Source organism: Mastomys coucha, unplaced genomic scaffold, assembly GCF_008632895.1.
Source record: "Mastomys coucha isolate ucsf_1 unplaced genomic scaffold, UCSF_Mcou_1 pScaffold18, whole genome shotgun sequence".
NCBI lineage: Eukaryota > Metazoa > Chordata > Mammalia > Rodentia > Muridae > Mastomys > Mastomys coucha.
The window spans coordinates 108,492,585-108,514,401 of NW_022196900.1; the positions used below are offsets into that span (position 1 = coordinate 108,492,585).

The 21,817-nt window shown below is 47.0% G+C and overlaps 1 protein-coding gene across 2 annotated transcripts in view; it reads right to left on the minus strand.

The window, feature by feature from the left end:
- Window positions 1–21,817, minus strand: part of Ube4b (ubiquitination factor E4B) — a 105,821-nt gene that overhangs the window by 53,268 nt on the left and 30,736 nt on the right. The window contains exons 3-8 of one of the 2 annotated variants that reach the window (XM_031379497.1): window positions 11,674–11,809; window positions 9,869–9,956; window positions 8,543–8,687; window positions 5,958–6,186; window positions 5,014–5,496; window positions 4,223–4,369 (exon numbers count right to left, since the gene is read on the minus strand). In XM_031379497.1, the coding sequence (XP_031235357.1) occupies window positions 4,223–4,369; window positions 5,014–5,496; window positions 5,958–6,186; window positions 8,543–8,687; window positions 9,869–9,956; window positions 11,674–11,809 (1,228 nt within the window). The remainder of the gene's footprint in view (window positions 1–4,222; window positions 4,370–5,013; window positions 5,497–5,957; window positions 6,187–8,542; window positions 8,688–9,868; window positions 9,957–11,673; window positions 11,810–21,817) is intronic. The other variant, XM_031379496.1, reaches the window with a different exon arrangement.

Here is a 21,817-nt window from a genome sequence, read left to right on the forward strand (position 1 = left end):
CCCATGACCGAGTACAGCCAGACCCATGACCGAGTACAGCCAGACCCATGACCGAGTACAGCCAGACCTATGACCGAGTACAGCCAGACCCATGACCGAGTACAGCCAGACCCATGACCGAGTACAGAGAAGCCTATCCATGCTATGCAAGACAACACAAAGAAGGACCTATGGAAATATCAAGGGATTTTCAAAGCTAAGAGACCTTTCATGAATCAGACAGCAAGTAATCAGCTGATTTACATCAGAAGGGAGATAAAGGTGAGATGAAACTTTAACCCAACTCAGAAATATAGAGAAAATCCTACATCTATCAGATATTCAAAGTACCAAAGGAAATCATGATGCCAGTCTTGGAAGGGCCACTCTCATCAATGCCAAGTCAACAGTGCCAGAGGTCAAAATGACTACAAAGATTTTCAGCACATTAATTCACATTAGGAACACAGCAGAGGGGAGGCCAGCGGCATGTTGTGGTCCCTGCTGCTCAGGAGGTGAAGCACACGAAGGATGACCACCAGCACTGACGACACAGCAGGCCCTATCTTCTATACTCAAAGGGGGTGACTCATGACACTTGTACAACTCTGACATCCTAAAGTCCTAGAAATGTTTCATAGTTAAGTCCCAAGAAGGAACAGGTTAAATCTTACACCAGCATTTTAAAAAACGGAAACCATTTTCTAATAATTCCATCAGCAGTCTGAGTTAATCAGGTTAACCTCATACAACAGGGATATAACAGAACATCCCCAAACAATGAAAATATTCTCCAGAGAAACCATCTTGAAAAACCAAAAAAAGAAAAAGAAAAAAAGAAAAGAAAGAAAGAAAATATTCTCAAAAATAACACACACCTCATATCCAGACACACTGAATTACATTTCAAAGGTACCAATAACAAACACCTGCTTCTTTTTTTTTTTAAGATTTACTTATTTATTATATGTAAGTACACTGTAGCTGTCTTCAGACACACCAGAAGAGGGCGTCAGATCTCATTACGGGTGGTTGTGAGCCACCATGTGGTTGCTGGGATTTGAACTTATGCCCTTCTGAAGAGTAGTTGGTGCTCTTCCCCACTGAGCCATCTCACCAGCCCAAACACCTGCTTCTTAAAGGGTCCAGCGTTTTCCCTTCTCTAACGGGAATGCCCACATTTCCATTTCCCTGCCGTGTTCTCTCTGCATGGACGTGTGCTCACCACTGAGTGCTCTTTCCCCAGGAGCTCAGTGAATGGGCTGGCCAAGTAACGAGCCAGCCAGGGACGTCCTCCTGCCTGTGTGTCTTCCTCAACCACACCCGTGTGCGACACAGCTGCACCAAGTTTGTTTTAAGCAGCTCTAGGGTCCAAACTCAGGTTCCCAGACCTTGGAAGTCTGTATTTTCTCAAACTAAGGCTCAGAGTTAATCAAGTTCAAGTAGGCTGATTCACTCTACAAATGTACACACAGGCCTACTGTGCTCTGTGCACTGCTGACGGTCCAGGGGCTCTACAGTGAAGGACACAGGTGAAGACTGTTAGTCTCTAAAGGTGGGACAATCAAAAACAAATTAGTAACTACGTGCAACACAGTGAATAAAGGCAGAGACTGGGTGTGGCGCAGCACTTGGGAAGTTATGTGGAGCGGACAAGTGCAGGAGCAGGCACGGGACTGCTGTGTTGTGTTTCTAACATTAACACACTACATCAGACACTAGCCCCCGAGGAGACGGCAGTGGAGCCCAAGCCTGAGGAAAGTTAGTGGCAAACTGCACAGTTCTCTGGGACGAGTGGCTCAGAGAGGACGTGAGTCCTCAGAGCGGTGTCACGAGATAAGCCTTCCCTTACTGACTTTTCCCTGAGAGCAATTCTTTCCACAGAAGGAATTGTCCTTGCCCAACCCCCTTTGCTCTTTGTATGTGTGCATGAACATGTATGTGTGTGTGTGCGCGCGCGCACGCGTGCACGTGACACAGCACAAGTATGGAGATATTTCCTCTTTCTCCTTCCACTATGTATGTGGATCCTGGGATCAAACTCAGGTTGTCAAGCTGGTCCTTTGCAAGCATAGTATGTGCTCCTAACTGCTGAGCCACCTCCCCAGCCTCTCATGTTAACAACTGTTAACAACTGTCTGTAAATCTAGTCCCCAAGGGTCCAAGAGTGCCAGACACCAATGTGATGCACAGACACAAATGCAGACATAACAACCCTACACATAAAATAAATAAAATAAAATATATCTAGAAGAGGAGGAGGGAGATGAGAAAGAGGAAGAGGAGAAAGCTACAGAACCACGTCTCCTGTACATAAAGATAATCTGACTTCAGGGAACAGTGGTGGCGCACGCCTTTAATCCCAGCACTGAGCAGGCAGAGGCAGGTGCATTTCTGAGTTCAAGATCAGCCTGGTCTACAGAGGGAGTTCCAGGAAACCCTATCTCAAAAAACAAACAAAACAAGAAGAAAAAAAAGCTAATGTGATTTCTTTCTTCATCACAGCCTGTTTACTTGCTTCTCTGTTCTTGCTCCCATTGCTCTGGCTAACAATCCCAACCCTGAGTTACAGGACACCCCAGCCTTATAAAGTTATCCCACAGATAACTCAAAGCAAAACATGTTCCCACAGATGTCTGCTATGTGAAACACTCACAGGGGATTTTACAGGCACAAAAGTTCTTTTGCTATCTCTTGCTGTCCTAACTTCCATGTAACCTCAAGTTCTCTATTTGTTTAGAGTTCTATGTTCTGTGACCATCTTCATACACTTTATCTGGAATCTACTCCTAATCTACCACAGACATGCCAGATCATCTCATTTCAATGTAGCCAAAGAAGCTCGTGCCGACTGATAAGAATGGAACCTTGTAACTGAGCCGAAAAACACCCGACAGAACCTGAGCAGCAGAGACGGGAACACACGAAGGCCACAAGAGTCCAGGGTAGAGATTCCCACTTCTCCAGTCTAAGTCCCAGCATAGAGAGGGCACAGGCACGATGCTGGGCAAGCATCGTTACACAATCACACTACAGCTAGTAAGCACAGAACCTGGAGCTCAAGCAGGCTGGACACCAGGAATCTAGAAAGAGACATGTTAGTAAAAGCAGGACATGATTTGTGAAAGAAAGAATTAAACAAAACATTTAGCCCACAGATAGCTCAAACCAAAACAAATGAAGTATTTTGCCATGTATGGAAGCATTCCTATGGATGTCTTCGGTGTGAACTGTCATCACACGGACTTTACAGGTACAAGAAAGATGCCGCTGCCCTTTGGGGACATTTGCTTGGAAAAAGGTAATAAAATATTCAACCTAATACAAACATCAATAGTCACCCTGCATCAACATTCTTCGCTCTCTTCAAGAGCTGCCACCTAGCTCTTGCTGCAGCTTCTATTTATAGCCTGGAGTTATTTGTGAACAGTGCTGGGCACAAACACAAACTGGGTCCAGAGGGAATTTCAGTTGAAGATGTAAAAACAGCGGGTCATTAAATTTGTGTGGCCAAGCTGGGCGGTGGTGGCGCACAACTTTAATCCCAGCACTTGGGAGGCAGAGGCAGGCGGATTTCTGAGTTTGAGGCCAGCCTGGTCTACAGAGTGAGTTCCAGGACAGCCAGGGCTACACAGAGAAACCCTGTCTTGAAAAACCAAAATAAATAAATAAATAAATAAATAGTTGTATGGCCAAAATCATCTAGAAATACAGTTTTTAACCCAGTTTTCAGAATGGGGGGCATTCAGTGGCCCCAGAAACAAAAGGCCACTGCTTCATTGAGACTCAAGAGATGCTCAGGGAGACTCAAGGTCAGATTTAAAAGGAGAATCCCAGTTACACTGGACAGCGTAATATGGAAGAAATGGCCACACACCCCTAAGTCCCAGTGCTATTTACCCAGTGCCTACAATCTACACAAGCAAACTCAGGAACACGCTCGCAATGGTCAGTGGAGGCCCCCTCATCTCCTCCCTAATGGGGACTTAAGGCTGAATGGGAGTTAATCTCTTCAGGCTTCTGACAGATGACTCAGTTACATTTTCTTACCAGCTTAATGAATTGTCTTACGTGTGACTTCTTCCTAGTGTAAGGTCCTCGCACTTCATGCACGCTTGCTAGCCTTCCTCAGTTAACAACTCCCTGTCTGGACTCAAAGCAGGGAGCCCTACCCAGCGCTTGCTAACGTTAGTCCCTAAGCACCTAAAGCCCATGCAAGGGTAAGACTCCATTCTGCTGATACCTGGACCCAAACTGGACACAAGGAAAATCATCATCACCACCACCTTCATCATCCTCATCCTCATCCTCATCTTCTTCTTCTTCTTCTTCATCACTACTGTCCCCAGAAAGTGCGAGGAAGAGGAAGGAGAAAGGATTGTCGTACATACTACCACAACAAAAGCAAAAAAGGTCATCAGGGAACAGAGGAAGGAGGGACAGGAGGAAGCTGCTGCTGCTGCAGGCTGTCATGGGAACTCCACACTCAGAAGCTGTGCGCTGACATGCAGAAAACAACTCCCTGAGTTACAGAAACACGCAGGGACATTTGAAAAAGAGGGCCACCAGATTCCTGGGTGGCTGCTGCTTTCTGGGAGACTGGAACTACATGCAATCAGACGTCAAGACATAAACGCATGACTCACAGAAAGAGCAGACACCGGCCCAGTCCAAAAAGGCATCCTGGGAGCCCCGTTTCTCAAAACACTGACCACAGTCTCCAAGGAAGGACCCATGGACTAGATCACAGAAGGGGACAGAGTGCTTTGTTTTTTGTGTAGCGGACAGGAGGAGTGATGGGAGGGAGGGAGGAGCACACAACACTGCAGTCCTCACCTCCTCATGGACCAAGGCCTGCTAGCATCTTGGAGGCAGGGCACATGCCCACCACAGCTAGCAAGCGGCACAGGTTAATAACCCAGCGACTTCCAGAATTTAACTGAGGTCAGTGTCACACAGCAGTTCTTTCCAAACCATGTTAATTTCCTCTCCCTACACTGCAAACACACACGCAGCTCTCCTGCAAATAAATACCTAGGAGAGATCCGCAGGGAGGGACGTCTGCTGGCAGCACTGGGCGAGGCAGGTGGGAAGGCAGGGACCCTGCTGCGGGGCCTCTGTCTGGAAGAGCTGGCGGGTACTGCCCGGGGACTACTTGTGTGGGCAGGGAAGCCTGGGGAGTTAGCCAGAATGGAGGATCGTGGGGTGGGGCAAGGTGAAGACCCCCACGGGTGCGTGACAGTGTAGGGCCGATACCTCGGGGATGAGGGCTGGCTTCCAGCAGCTGTGCTGTGAGGGCTGAGGGATGGGGAAGGCACGACGGCCTGTGGGGTAATACTGTGGGGGCTGAGGGATGGGGAAGGCACGGCCCCCTGTGGGGTAATACTGTGGGGGCTGAGGGATGGGGAAGGCACGACCGCCTGAGGGGCTGCGTGGGAAGGTGAGGCAAAGGACGGGCTGAGCACTGGCACAAAGCTCCATAAACTGGCAGAGGGAGCAGGACTCGTTTCATAGAGGCTGAGTTAGTTGAGAGGCGAAGGGAAGAAAAAAAAATCAAAGAAAAACTTGAGATAACTAAAAATGGATAATGTCAGCTTTTAAAGGATAGCACATTTATACTACACACTCTAGGAATTTAAGTAGATAAGCATTTGAAAAATGACCAGACTCTAATTGCTACATTTGTGTAGGTGACCCCTTTCAGAGCATACTGTAGCACACATAGCCATGTGTGTCTAAAATTTAACAGACCAACAACCTAATCACAGAATGCTAAGAAATCCAATCAAGGAATGGTATAGCCACATCCAATGGCCACGCTCCCTCTCCCCATCCCTCCCCTCTCCCCACCCCTTCCCATCCTCCCCCCACTCCTCGCCCACAGATCTGAAACACAGATCAGCCCTGTGAACCCCCACTCCTCACCATCTGCCACAGCTGTTTTACCACCAGTGAGCCGAGCAAAGAACCGCACTGACCTAGACAAGGAGCTGGCGCTGAAGGAGCCCAGGTTGCAGAACATGGGGCTTGTTCCTGAATTGGAGCCAGTGTTTAGCATGAGATTTCTGTCTGGTGACCGAGCTGCCGTGGCGATGGGCTGGGATGTTGCTGTCAGACTGGCAAATGGATTTTCATCTCGTGTCTGAGTGGACATCATCAGCACTTCCATTAAAATCTGGCCAATCAGATCCTTAAAATCAGAGAACACTGTTGGGAAGACAGAGTGAGAAAGAAGCAGGTTACTCACTGGTCCTCACTTACGCGGCCCTAATCAGCCAAAAGAGGCGGGCTGACTGCTGTGACCCTGGACTGGCTTCTCCACAGGGAAAGGATTTTACCTGAAACCCAAAAAAATTCTGGTGTGCTTCCCAGAAACTTCTTTTTCTTCTAAAAAATATTTGTATTTCTTTGTGTCTGTGTGTGTATGTGCACAGCACCATGCAGAAGGAGACAACTTCCAGGAGACCTCCCACCCACCCGCATGGGTTCTGGGGATGGCCCGCAGGCCACCAGGCCTGGGAGCAAGCAGTATTACCCGCTGAGCCATCTCACTGGCTCCATGCACATGCTTTCCAAGTCTGGGCAAACACACTTTTTAAAAGGTCACATTAGAGGAGACGAGGGAAGCATGTGCATAAGCTCCCTGAACTTCCTCCAATATTCTCTATAAATATAAAACTATCCCATAATTAACTCTTATTTAAGTCAAGTTAGAGTGCAGTCAGGGAGCTACTGCTGTTAAATGTTAACTGTACAAAGAAGCCAGTCCCTATTGAACTGCCCTTGCTATACCGTAACAAGTGAGCACAGCTAGTGTCCCTCGGCCAGCACACGCTGCACAGAGCCCGAGGCTGCAATGGTTCTCTGAAAGGCTCCACACTGAACCATCTGGTTCTGAAGCAGAGTCTACAGCTCCTGTCAGTCTTTGCAGATCCTAGTTGATCTTTGGATGAATTCTGGACATCACTGAACCAAAGCCCTGATCCATGGCAGTTTTACCTGGTTAGAGTATGCTTACTCAGGGTTTGTATTCCTGCACAAACATCATGACCAAGAAGCAAATTGGGGAGGAAAGGGTTTATTCAGCTGACTTCCACATTGCTGTTCATCACCAAAGTCAGGACTGGAACTCAAGCAGATCAGGAAGCAGGAGCTGATGCAGAGGCCATGGAGAGATGTTTCTTACTGGCTTGCTCAGCCTGCTTTCTTATAGAACCCAAGACTTCCAGCCCAGGGATGGCACCACCCACAATGGGCCCTCCCACCACTGATCACTAATTGAGAAAATGCCTTACAGCTGGATCTCATGGAGGCATTTCCTAAAAAATGGGCTCCTTTCTCTGTGCTAACTCCAGCTTGTCCAACTCAAGTTGACACACAAAACCCGCCAGTACAGAACACTAAAGATTAGTACTGATGTGTATAAGGGTGATATGAGATATGAGATCCTTAGAGCTGGAAGCAAGAGTATCTAGCGGTAAGTTTTTAAAACGTAAGGCTGCTCAGCTCTTCACAGCTAGAAGTCCTAAGAGGCCATGCATCAGAAACAGGCCCGCCTTCCAGGACACAGAAACTTCACTTTCTCACAGAAGACAAACAGCAAGGGAACAGTAACCAGGCCACAGGGACTGCCTCAGAGAAGACACCTCCTAAAGACCAGGGACAAACATCCACAAGCAGAGAGTCAGGACAACTGCATTATATGCCAGTGACATGTAAATCGGAGCACAAGCCCTGCAGCACACTACCTCTGCTGCAAGCAATTAAAGAAACGGAAAGTCACAGTGCTCAATAATGCTGTCTTAACAAAGCATTTTATCATTTTAAGTATAGTTCAGCACAACTGACCTCTTAAAACAGAACCCTAGGAGTATCCCAACAAAATACAATCATATTCTATTTTGCTAAGTAATTGAATAAAAAGATCTCGTTCTACTGAATACAAGTCTCCCAGTAGGCATCAGATCCTAAAAGATGAATGGCATGCAGAAAGAAGCTCGCTGCACTGCAGCTGAGGCCAGCTCACTTCAGACGCAAGCCGGCAGCTGTGTGAGTCTTGGGGCCCACCTGGCATCAATAGGAGCTGATGCCCTCTCAAAGAGTCTTCTACCACAAAGGAAAACTCTCTGCCCTAGACAGGGAAAACCATTCATTTATTTAGTTTTCTTCTGTAAAATCACATATTGAGGCTGGAGAGATGGCTCAGCAGTTAGAAGAGCTTGCTGCTCTTCCAGAGGACCCCACCTTGGTTCCCAGCGCCCACACTGGGTGCCCACACTGGGTGCCTCACAACCCCGTGTAACCCCAACTCCAAGGAGGATCCAATGTTCTCGTCTAGCCTCCAGAGGCACCTGAGCATACATATATGCACAATACACACAGCACATACACATAAATAAAAACAAATTTAAAAATCATTTAGCAGTACTATCAGGGAAGAACGTGACCACACAGCTGGGTCCCCACCAGAAGCATGCCCGTACGTGAACTGCGTCCCACAGCAGGAGGCCAGAGACCCACATAGCTTCATATCCTCTATGCAGCTGCTCTGGCAGAGTCTCACCTTCTTTCGGGTTCTGTTTAAACTGCGCAGAGAGAGAAGGAAGGAAGATGACGTCTCTGTCGCGGTCCTCCCAGGAGACTCGGAAGATCTTACAGACCAGCTGTAAGGCCTGCTCTTCAGACACCTCAGGACCTGAAGAAGGCTCCTAGGGGAGAGGCCAGAGTTAATCTGGAGTAGCGGTCACGCATGAAGACATTTTGTTCCAATTTGATTTACTTATTAACAATGATATTTTTGAATGCATAAAACCTCTAGCCAGGCAGGTGACACAGTGAACACAAGACCAGCCTGGTCTACACATAGCACGTCTCAAGCCATGGAGAGTCACATGTGAGATTTTGTGGATGGGGGAAGTAAGTTGGAAAATCAGTGTCTCATGAAGCTGATGTCCTCATTCATAAAAGGCATTAACAGGATTGTCCAGGAAAGCAGAGGCCTAGGCGTGCAGGTCCTCACTAAGCCTACTGCACTGTGCTGACAATGTACAGAACTCTCAAGGGCCAGGTTCACACTGTTGGTAGATAACCACTTTCCTTCAAGGAATTTTTTACAAGCGTTAACATTTCTCACTGATTACACGAAGGATACATTCTCACAGAAAAGAAACATGAAAAACTCCATCCATGAACAGAGACCGCCTGGAGGCTAAGGCCCAGCTTCTCACAACCACCAACACGTCACCAAAGCATGTCTGTCAACTTCCTGAATGGAACCTTTGCCACAGTGACACCCAAACCCAAGCCACCTGAGGTTAGGGAACAAAGCTCAAATGAAAATAAACAGAAAGGCCTGAGTTTTTACTTGCTGGTAGACTTTATATATCCTTGCTTTAATTACGTCAGAATACGCCAAAGATATGATTTACTATATTTATAGAAGAGACACAAAATTAAGTTTTACCTATGAAAACACGGACCCAGCCATGGTGGCAGGTCTTTAACACCCACATGGAACAGACATACAGATCAGGGAGCAGCCTGGTCTAGATAGGGAGTACCAGGCCACCCAGGGCTAAACAGTAGGATTCTGTCTCAAAAAAAGCCCAAACCACTCATCCAACCTCAAAAACATGCAGCCAAGCCAAGCAGAATGCAGGGTTTCACTGTACAAAACGGCTGAGTTCTGCTGCTGCTAAGCAGACTAAAGTCGGAACATGGCATGCATCTTCAGTTCCAACACCTGAAGCTGACACGGGTGGGCCTCCAGTTCCCAGCCAGCTTGGACTATGGAGTAAGAACTTTCTGGGGCAGGGGCTGAGATTAAACACTCTTCAAAAGGAAAACCCTCACCACAGACAGACACTCGAGACGAGGCAGCTTCACTGACCTTGTCACTCAGGCTCCGCTTTTCTCTTCGGTCATTCTCGTCCACCTCCATATTCTCGATTCCCGAATCCACATCCACCTGGGACATGCTTTAAATCCAGAAGACAAACATGTTTGATTCTAAAACTCCCAGCATCAGTCAACACTGGTCAGGAAAGCACAATGGTCCCCCAACCCCATCTTCCTGTAAATCTAAGAGTCCCTCCCACACTGGCAGCACATAAGCATCCTGTCCGTTTTACGTGCTGCAATCGTTTTTTCCCAAGGTATCATTTCCTTGGGCTCACTTTCAAAAACAAGAAATCAGCAGAATGGATTTTCAGGACAAGCTATTTTTACACAGTGCAGAACGCAGGCATCTTTACAGTGCTGACCGTCCAGCACATGAATTTGGACAACCCCATCACTACCACCAACACTGACACTAACAAGAACACTGGTCCACCATGTCTCTCTTCCACAGATGTGTGGGATTTGCAGCAGTCACTTCTGTCCCCAGCAGTCACCATGTCTCCAGCTGACTTGCTTCTTTTCTGGCTTGACATACAAGTCAAAACCCACAACCCTTACATTTCTGACGCTGGTAGCTTTCAGCCTGTAGAGTATGTAAACTTCTATACTTTTCATTAGATCAAGGTTGCTGGCTGCATTATTAATCTGTATGCTTAGTCACCTTCATCCTCTCCTTGATCTATTTCTGGCCAAAGAGACATGTCTGAACCCCTCTAGGATGGTTTTGGATATGGCAAGTGCTTCCTTGAGCTCTGTCAGCCATCACTTGTATGATATGCTGACGGTAGATTACTAAGTGTGTACATATTTAGAATGGGCATGGCTACTGATAAATTCGACATCATCCCAGAATGCTTCCTTCTAACCATTGGAATTGCGTTAGAGGATACACAGCAGTCCGTGGGTTCCCTTCACTCATTATACTCAATACTATGAAACAAAAATTTTCATAAATAAACAACTCAAAAGTTGTAAAGTGCATGCTACTGCGCAGGATGGTGAAATCCTGTATCCTGCTCCACTCTGCCAGGCAGGGAGTCCTCCCTTTGCCTAGCTTATCGGCAAGGTACATGCTACCTGCTCACTGCTCATTTGGTAGCTTGCTTGCCAAACTACTTGACTTCAAGTGTCTTTTACTTTACTCAACAGTGGCCCATAAGTCCAGGAGTGGGGACACTGAGGAAGCAGTAGGGCCTAAGATATGGAAGGAGACATTTCTGGTACTACATGGTAGGGCTCCAGAATGAGACAGTTATTTCATTTTATCTTTTTTTTATAATAATAAAGAATCGGAGCATGCTTGTTGCAATCACACCCTTTCTGGCTTCCCTACTATATATGGCTGTTCGGTATCTAACACAATCTGATGTTTTTGCCTTCTATCAGATCCCACTACACTGTTCCACACTCTGGCATTATCTACATTTACACAAGGAGATTTATTCACATGTATCTTGTGTTCATTATGAGGCCACTGTTTTTTACTCACTCATACCTTACATCACATAAAAGACATTTGGAATTAGAGCTCTATGGAAAGTTCTATGGAAAGACAGTACCTGTTTCTAACTGCTGAGCCACCTCTCCAGCTCATAAGACACTTGGCACTAACAAATATATAAACAGCATTTCATGCAGAACAGAAAACACTTCAACTTAAGAATGAAGTTTGGATTCAGTCTGATAGGAACATGGCTCTCTGGGTTAGCATTTCAGACAGCAAGGCTAGAGACCAAAGAGTGAGGATCGCCCTTCCTATAAACAGGACAGCGACACCAGGAAGCATCAAGTCACCTTTTCTCACAGGAGACACCGTCAATATCCATGCTCTGGGACCGTGAGAGGGACTGAGATTGTGTCTCAAGGCTGTTGGAAGGTGAGCTGCTAAGAGAACTGACGCCTTCGCTGCTCTGGCTCCGGTGGGCAACTCCTACACAGGCAAGAGAAAGAAAGGCCACGTGACACAATGCAAGGCCAAGAGTGAAGGCAGCGGTAACACATGTACCCTTGTAATGCTTGTCAACGAAGATTCCTGTCAGACGAGCCAGGACTGTTACAAAGAGGCCAGGATTTATCACCGTGCATCACTTAAGGTCAGCAGCAGAGCTAACCATGATGCCTGAGACACTCACCCACCGCCTCTCCTTTTGCAGCTCCAACTGGAGCCTGCAGCCAAGTTTCTGCTACTTCGTGGGGTTTTCCCCCTACCCTTCGTCTCCCTGGGGTTTCACCCCATCACTAGATAGGAGAGAAGGAAGGAGAGAGGAGAGAGAGATCCCTGAATCCAACTTCTTTTGTTTCTTCTAGCAATAAACTGCATTGAACCCCTTCCCCCCTAAGAGCAACCCCCAAAGCTGCCACTCAGGAGCCCTCACATTTATATACCCCCTGACAAGTTCCCAGAATTCCAAACATCATACAGTCACATCCGCAGCTGGCAAAACCACGCACGCCTCTGCTCGAGCACGGGGCAAATCCTAGTCAGCTGCTGTGGACAGCCTGAAGCAGCCCCACACCCACACCTAGGACACAGTCAGCTGCTGTGGACAGCCTGAAGCAGCCCCACACCCACACCTAGGACACAGTCAGCTGCTGTAGACAGCCTGAAGCAGCCCCACACCCACACCTAGGACACAGTCAGCTGCTATGGACAGCCTGAAGCAGCCCCACACCCACACCTAGGACACAGTCAGCTGCTGTGGACAGTCTGACGCATCCCACACCTAGGACACAGTCAGCTGCTGTGGACAGTCTGAAGCAGCCCCACACCCACACCTAGGACACAGTCAGCTGCTGCAGACAGTCTGAAGCAGCCCCACACCCACACCTAGGACACAGTCAGCTGCTGTGGACAGCCTGAAGCAGCCCCACACCCACACCTAGGACACAGTCAGCTGCTGTGGACAGCCTGAAGCAGCCCACACCCACACCTAGGACACAGTCAGCTGCTGTGGACAGCCTGAAGCAGCCCCACACCCACACCTGCGATTCAAATGAAAGCACATTCTTATAATACTTCTGTGTTTTTTAAAAGAAACCACAATCCCAGAATTGTTACTACAATTGGGTTTTGTGACGGTACAGTTCTTGGTTTTATGCTGTCACCAGGGTTGGTGGCTGATGTCTTTACCCATTATGTCACGCATTTCGCTGACCCAACAGTACAGAAAAACTCTTAAAGTGGAGTGAAAAGGAGATATACTAATGGACTGACAGACATGCAAAAAAAGAAAGAAAGAAAGAAAAGAAAAAAGAAAAGCCAGTACCAGGTGGCAGACCTCAGATGGTGTGGGTGCAGGTGTCGTGGATAGAGACTGAGCCAGACAAGCTGAGAACGCAGCCTGGCTTCACTGTCCCATCTCCTTCCAAACAGACCGCAGATGTGTTGATGGAATGAAGGAAGAAAGAGCTAACCCCGCCATGGTCCTACAGAGCTTATGGTGGCACAGAACTGCATCAGGAGGAGCAACAGAGTACTTCTTAGAGAACTCTGCTCAATGTCTTTAAAGTTCTGTTTGTTACAGAACGTTAGAAATCCCCTTAGCCAGGCGGTACAGCTCACACGCGGCAGCTCAGCACTAGGGAGGCACAGGCACCCAAGTCTCTAAATCTGAGGCTAGCCTGGTCTACACAGAGAAATTCTGTTTCAAAGGAAAAACAACAAAACAAAACAAAAACAAAGGATGCAAAAAGGTTGCCAGGCAAGCACTTACAACATTTATTTAAGGCCGAGTGGGGGTGGTACACGCTCTATAGATAAAGCTGCCACCAGGCAGTGGTGGCGCACACCTTTAATCCCAGCACTTGGAGACAGAGGCAGGCGGATTTCTGAGTTCGAGGCCAGCCTGGTCTACAGAGTAAGTTCCAGGACAGCCAAGGCTTTACCAAAAAACCCTGTCTTGAAAAAAACAAAAACAAAAACAAAAACAAAACCCCCTAAATTTATATTTGTACATAAAAGGAAAGTGAACTGAAATGCTTAAAAACAAACAAATTACCACCTACCACTGAGATGACTAGTACCTGGGGTAAAGGTACCCTGGCATCCTGAGAGGGCAAGCCTGCCCTAATCCACTGTCTCCTCACTAGAATATCACAAAAGCATACTTACTCCTCCTCATCTTCACACTCATACCAATTTGTTAAAACTAGTACAGGAGTCACAAAAGAAAATAGCAAGCTAGTCACTATTCCTAACAAGACTCAAATAAAACATACAGGGCATCTCATGCCATCAGAGTTCTGAAATAAGACTTAAAACTCACTCAGTCAAGGGCTGGAGAGATGGCTCAGCAGTTAAGAGTACTGACTGTTCTTCCAGAGGTCCTGAGTTCAATTTCCAGCAACCATCTGTAATGGGATCTGATGCCCTCTTCTGGTGTGTCTAAAGACAGCTACAATGTACTCATATATATAAAATAAGTCTTTAAAAAAACTATTCATTCAAGAGATATGGACCCAAAAAAAAAAGATAAGGCAGTATTATTTTCTCAATCACAGAAAAGGCAACTTTATACTGAGACTGATTAACAAGGAATTTAACTACACAATTTATATATCTTGCTAACCTTGGGGGCTGCTGTTGTCTCTGTTGGTAAACAGAAAGACCTGTCCCCATGTGAAAGCCACCTTCTATGGCAGCCTGGGAAGGCTGGAAGCAAGGAGATGCCTGAGGCCTGTCTAGCTAAAATGGCAGCTCTAAGTTAGGCAAAAGACTCGTTCTCTAAAAACTGAAGCGGACAGAGACTTAGGAGACACTTGACGGTCACTCTGGCCTTGACTGGGGTGCTCATATGCACACTAAACATGGGAACTTTATTTAAGACAGAGTACTTGGACTAGTTTTGTGTCAACTTGACACAAGCTGGAGTTATTACAGAGAAAGGAGCCTCCCTTGAGGAAATGCCTCCATGAGATCCAGCTGTAAGGCATTTTCTCAATTAGTGATCAAGCGGGGAGGGCCCAGTCCATTGTGGGTGGTGCCATCCCTGGGCTGGTAGTCCTGGGTTCTATAAGAAAGCAAGCTGAGCAAGCCAGGGGAAGCAAGCCAGTTGAGAACATCACTCCATGGCCTCTGCGTCAGCTCCTGCCTCCAAGTTCCTGCCCTGTGTGAGTTCCTGTCCTGACTTCACCTGACTTTGTGGTGAACAGCAATGTGGAAGTGTAAGCTGAATAAATCCTTTCCTCCCCACTGGCTTCTTGGTCATGATGTTTTGTGCAGAAATACAAACCCTGACTAAGACTATGTAACATGCAATACATACAGCAACAGGGATGGAGCGCCAGGGCACACTGTAAGAAGGACGATGTCTGAGCCTGGGTTAAGCTAGATTACAACAAATCCACTTTGTTCTGTGCTTCAAACACCTTCACATCCCAGTCCCCTACAATCATATGCCTGCTGCTTCCCATCTCTACACATCACAACCATCTACCTGCTTTGTAAATTTACCAAGCTCAGTGGCCCTTGCTTTACTTAGACAATGAATCAGCAAGACTAAAATCCACCAAAAGCAACAGCCTATCGCGTCACTCTCTTCTGAAACCACACTGTTGTTAGCAGTTTTTCCTACTTCCTGCTAGAGAAATCACAGTTGGGGAAGTGAGCCTCAAAAATTAACGTTTTGTTGCGTTCCCCATCTTCCTAAGGCCAGATATTAAGAAGTTAAAGCCTTGTTGGGTGTGGTGATGCATGCCTTTAATTTTAGGGAGGCACAGGCAGGCGGATCTCCAATTTTGAAAACAGCCTGGTCTAGAGAGCAAGTTCTAGGACAGTGTATCACAACCAGTGATACACAGAAAAGCCCTATCATAAAAATCAAATTTAAGCAGGGCGGTGGTGGCGCACGCCTTTAATCCCAGCACTTGGGAGGCAGAGGTAGGCAGATTTCTGAGTTCGAGGCCAGCCTGGTCTACAGAGTGAGTTCCAGGACAGCCAGAGCTACACAGAGAAACCCTGTCTCGAAAAAAAAAATCAAATTTAAAAGAAGTAATTTAGGGCTGGAGAGATAGCTCAGAGGTTAAGAGCACTGACTACTCTTCCAGAGGTCCTGAGTTCAATTTCCACAACCACATGGTGGCTCACAACCACCTATAATGAGATCTAGGTTGCCCTCTTCTGGCATGTAGGCATACACGAAGGCAAAACACTATATACATAATAAATAAAATAAATCATTTTTTAAAAGTTATTTATTTTATTTATATGAGTACACTGCTCCTCTCTTCAGACGCACCAGAAGAGGGCGTCAGATCTCATTACAGATGGTTGTGAGCCACCATGTGGTTGCTGGAAATTGAACTCAGGACCTCTAGAAGAGCAGTCAGTGCTCTTAACCGCTGAGCCATCTCTCCAGCCCATGAAATAAATCTTAGAAAATGAAAAAAAGAAAAATAATTAAAAGTAGGGAAGGAGCTGGACAGATGGCTCAGTGGTTAAGAACTCTTCCAGAGGTCCAAAGACCAATTCTTAGAAGTCACACAGCAGCTCATAACCTTCAACTCTCCAGTTTCAGGGGATTCAATGCCCTCTTCTGGCCTCCAGAGGTACCAGCCATCCACATGGTACACAGACATGTATGCAAATAAAACACACACACACACACACACACACACATACACACACACACACACACACACACACTAGAATATTTTTATAAAATTAGATTGGAGAGGTGGGCTGGCCATTAAGATCTCACCCAGTCATCCACTCATCCCCTTTTATAGATAAAATCAAGATCTCTGAAGCCTTGGATGGTGCTGTCAGCTATAACCCCAGCACTCAGGGGGCAGAGGCCAGACTGCTGACTTCGAGAAACTTAGCAAGACCCTTAAAAATCTCAAAGAAAGGAAGGGGCTGAGAGGGTGACTCACTCAAGCATTGCTGGGTCCCAGTTCCCAGTGTCTGCACTTTAGAAAGACATAGTTGGGCATGATGCTCATGTGTGTTCTCATGGATGGAAAGATGGACTCAGAGACAGGTGGGTCTCTGTAAGCTGGCTTCTGCTCCACAAAGTTCTAGGTCAGTGCGAGTGCATCTCAAAACAAAGACGAAGAAGGTTGCTAAGGAATGACTTCTGAGACAGTCCTCTTACCTCACACATGTACCACACACACACACACACACAAACACACACAGATGCACACACTGCATACATACACAAGAGCACACATGCACAAAGTGTACATGCTCGCGAGCACGCGCGCACACACACACACACACACACACACACACAGAGTGCCTACACGCTGTGCTGCACACACAAGTGCACACATACACACTGGCTTTGATATTTTCTAAATTCATGATGTGGCATCAAGCAGGTAATTCTTATGAATGCTGTGATTTGTCATTTAAATGTAGTGTCTCTGTTTATCTGTACAATAATGGGACTAAAGGAGAAAATTCTCTAGCCCCTCTAGTTCTGTTAAAGTTAAAAACGTCATCTGGTGTTCCTGATTGTGTGTACCTGTGTACTTATGCATGTGTGTGCACACATAAAGGAGACAGGTTTTGCAGGAACTCCTCCCATGTTCACCACTGCTCATCTGCCTTCACAGTATTCACCTGGCCACCTGGCCACCTGGCAGGTGAAGGCCGGTGCGATACAGAGCTGGCCTCAGGTCAGGCCGAGAAGGCTGCGAGCAGAGGAGATGGAAGGAAGATGGGACCACTGGTGCAGACATACCATCACTAGCAAGACACTGACACCTGGGCTGGCGAGATGGCTCAGCGGGTAAGAGCACCGACTGCTCTTCTGAAGGTCACAAGTTCAACTCTCAGAAACCATCATGAGATCTGAAGCCCTCTACTGGTGTGTCTGAAGACAGCTACAGTGTACTTGTGTATAATAATAAATAAATCTTAAAAAAAAAAAAAAAAAAAAAAAAAAAAAAAAAGACACTGACACCTGATCCAAACTCACAAGGAACAAATGTGCAGGTTCCAACCAAGAGAAACCTCCGGGGCATTCAGGGCTCCACTGCAGCTTCTGCCTGGGTCTCTGCCTCTAGCCAGTATTTGCCTTTGTGATTTCATTTTCTCAGACAGACCTCACTACATAGCCTCCACTGGCCACCAACTTGTGGAAATCCTCCTGCCTCTGCCTCTCAAGCCCTGGGTTTACAGGCCTAAGCCTGTGAGCAGCTGTTTGTTTTTCTGTGTTTGCTTATTTGTTTTGGCTGTTTCTATTCTACTGGATGGAACCCAAGGCCTCCTAAATACTAACAAGCTCGTCCACTAACTGCATGCCCAGCTGCAAAGCCAGTTTCTAAACCATACACAAAATTTCCCCTCTCCCAAGCCTGGGCCAAGTGTAAGAAGGAAAAGGATTTTAGTATAAGCAACTGGTAATAGAACAAAAGATTATACCCGTGCTGCAGCCTCTAGAACCACTCCTCGGCAAAGGCTAAGAGTGTGCTGCAGAAGGAGCCCTTCCCTTAGCTGAAGTCCCGACCTGCACAACTAATGTGTTAAGGACTTCATTGAAGACTCAAAATTAGAGGACATGGGATGGACTTCCCTGCCTCTTGCGTCGATCACCAAGGCCACTTCTGCCCTTAAGGACTTTGCCTCTGCCTTTCCTGTCCACAGCTTGCTCACCCACACCATTCTGAACCCTGCTGAGCGCACCATCTATCACTGAGGCTCATGGCTGTCACTAGAGCAGACAAATTCCCTCTTGCTCCCTCTGAGTACTTTATCCCAACACCTGATTCTCAACACACGATAAGCCTGAGCTTAGGCCAGACTAAGATCCAGCATGGTTTAAATACACACTAAGTGGGGCTGCACGACTTTACAGCATTTAGCACGTCATTGTCACAACCTAGAAACACTAAAGTGTAAGATGAAACATGACAAGCAAATTCAGGGGCGTCAGAAGAACACCTGTAACACAAAGACACGAATTATCCCTTTTTTCAAAAGCAATAGTGCTTGGGTTTTTGTTTTTGTTTTAAGGTAGCTTTGTGGCTGGCCATAGTGCCTTTTATCTTAGCAATGGGGAGGCAGAGGCAGGAGGATATGTGAATTTGACGCCATCCTTGTCTACACAGAGTTCCAGGCCAGCCAAGGAGAACACACTGAGAACCTGTCTTAAAAAATAAAACAAACAAAAACATGACAGCTGGGCATACATGTGTCAGTGTATATCTGGGGTGTGTGTGTGTGTGTGTGTGTGTGTGTGTGTGTGTGTGTGTGTGTTGGGGGGTGGATCAAGCCAGGGTCTGCACAGGCTAGGCAAGTGCTCTTCACTAAACTACATCCCTAGCCCAAGGCAGATTTGAAAACACTCATAGTCCTCATTTACCTCATCTACAAGGTGGATGGCGCCTGAGAAATGACACCCAACACTGACCCTTGGCCTCCACACGTGTGCACAAACAGTAGCCAGCTGCAGGAAGAGTACAGTTCTAAGAGGAAAAGCAGTGTCAGTCTTCTGTGTAAAACCCAAATCAATGCACAGCAGTAACAAACCCAGTAAAAGACTCTGAAGCCCACATCCTTGCTGAAAGACCAGTGCGACCTTCCCGTGAGGACAGCTGCCTAGCAACCCACTCAACCTTGCACCAAGGCCTCCTCCGTTATTGATCTTTTTGGCCAGTCATAATTCAAAACAACTTACATAAGCTCCCTCCCTCCCTTTACCTGGGAAACTGTCTTCCTTTCTGTCTCCACACATGACTATGATCCCTACATACACATGTCTCCACACATGACCACGATCCCTATATACACATGTCCTCACACACGACCATGATCCCTACATACACACGTCTCCACACATGACCACGATCCCTATATACACATGTCCTCACACACGACCAGGATCCCTACATACACATGTCTCCACACATGACCACGATCCCTATATACACATGTCCTCACACATGACCATGATCCCTACATACACACGTCTCCACACACGACCATGATCCATATATACACATGTCCTCACACACGACCATGATCCCTACATACACACGTCTCCACACACGACCATGATCCCTATATACACATGTCCTCACACACGACCATGATCCCTACATACACACGTCCTCACACACGACCATGATCCCTACATACACACGTCCTCACACACGACCATGATCCCTACATACACACGTCCTCACACACGACCATGATCCCTACATACACGTCTTCACACGCGACCATGATCCCTACATACACACGTCCTCACACACGACCATGATCCCTACATACACATGTCCTCACACGCGACCATGACCCCTACATACACGCCCCCACACACGACCACGATCCCTACATACACGTCTCCACACACAAGATGTGATCCCTACATACACACGTCCTCACACAAGACGTAATCCCCACAGTACACACGCCCCCATACAGCCCTCCGCTCATTTCCAAATGAACTCATCATTTCCTTAGAGGGTTTTCTCCCTGCCTTTAGGTTTAAAGGAGTAGCTGAGTGAAGACTTTAAGCAGCTTTTGGGAATGGTGTACAAGGTTGGACTTTAAGGACCATAGTGGTGAGGGAGAAGTGGAACATCAGGGGCTCCACATAGGTCCACAGGCATCAGTTATGTCTCTGTGCCCATCCCAAGTATTTTGTCCTTTTTTTTAATTTTAGAAGAAAATTAATGGTTCAGAGATGATAAGATTCTCTTCAGGAGAAACGACAAGCAGCCTTGCTGGTTTCAGGAGAAGGAGTAATCTTCATGAACTTCACTTTGTACTTTGTCTCTAACACCTGTGACAGAGCCCACTGCTCTCCTCTGTCCAGCGTGACAGAGCCCACTGCTCTCCTCTGTCCAGCGTGACAGAGCCCACTGCTCTCCTCTGTCCAGCGTGACAGAGCCCACTGCTCTCCTCTGTCCAGTGTGCGTCTTGGAATGAAGGGATAAACACCATGTCAAGGAGCTGAGGACAGCGCAGTGTTCTCTCCACTGTTAGGTTGAGAAGAGAGAGAAGTGAAGGGTGTGTATGAGGGTGACGTGGGAGTTCCCAGGACTGAACTCAGGTCATCAGGCGTATAGACAAGTGCTTTTATCAGCTGAGCCATCTTGCCAGCCCAAAGCTTTTCTTTATTTATATTTATTTATTTGAGACAGGGTTGACCTGGAACTCACTACAAAGACCTGACTGGCCTTGAATTCATAGAGATCTATCCACCCTGCCTCTCAACTGCTAGCGTTAAAGGTGTGTGCCATCATAACCGGGTACTCTTCATTTTTAAAATGACAACTGTCATAATTTCTTGAAGCATCTTTAAGCTACACAAGCCTGTGCTGTTCTGGTACTTTTCTCTCTGTGATTCATTCACTAATTCACCCCATCTCAGATCCAATGCCAGGCATGGGGGACACAGGAGTGAGCAGAACAAACACTAGTTCCTGAGCCAGACCTGACGTTTCCACTCCATCAGGGAAGGCAGACAAAACAGGGCACACAAGTACTCACATGTACAAGGAGCCCAATGCTGGTAAGAACCGAGAGGCATGACACTGTGCTATGTACATTAGACGGTGGCCAAAGACAATTCTTTCTGAGAAAGGGACGCTAAAAATATTTTGTTAGCTTGGTTTGGGGTTCTATTTCTTCCTTTTAAAAATCATCTTCAGCCGGGCAGTGGCGCACACCTTTAATGCCAGCACTTGGGAGGCAGAGGCAGGTGGATTTCTGAGTTCTAGGCCAGCCTGTTCTACAGAGTGAGTTCCAGGACAGCCAGGGCTACACAGAGAAACCCTGTCTCAAAAAACAAAACAAAACAAAAAGAATGGAGGTTGGGGGCAGAAGCATCAGGCAAATTCACCAACTCCGCAGGATCAACTCAGTCTTCATTCACCAGATCTGAGCCTGGCTGGGAGAGGAGCTGGAGAATCGGAAGGAGCTGGGCTGGGAGAGGAGCTGGGGAAGAGGAAGGAGCTGGGCTGGGAGAGAGGAGTTGGA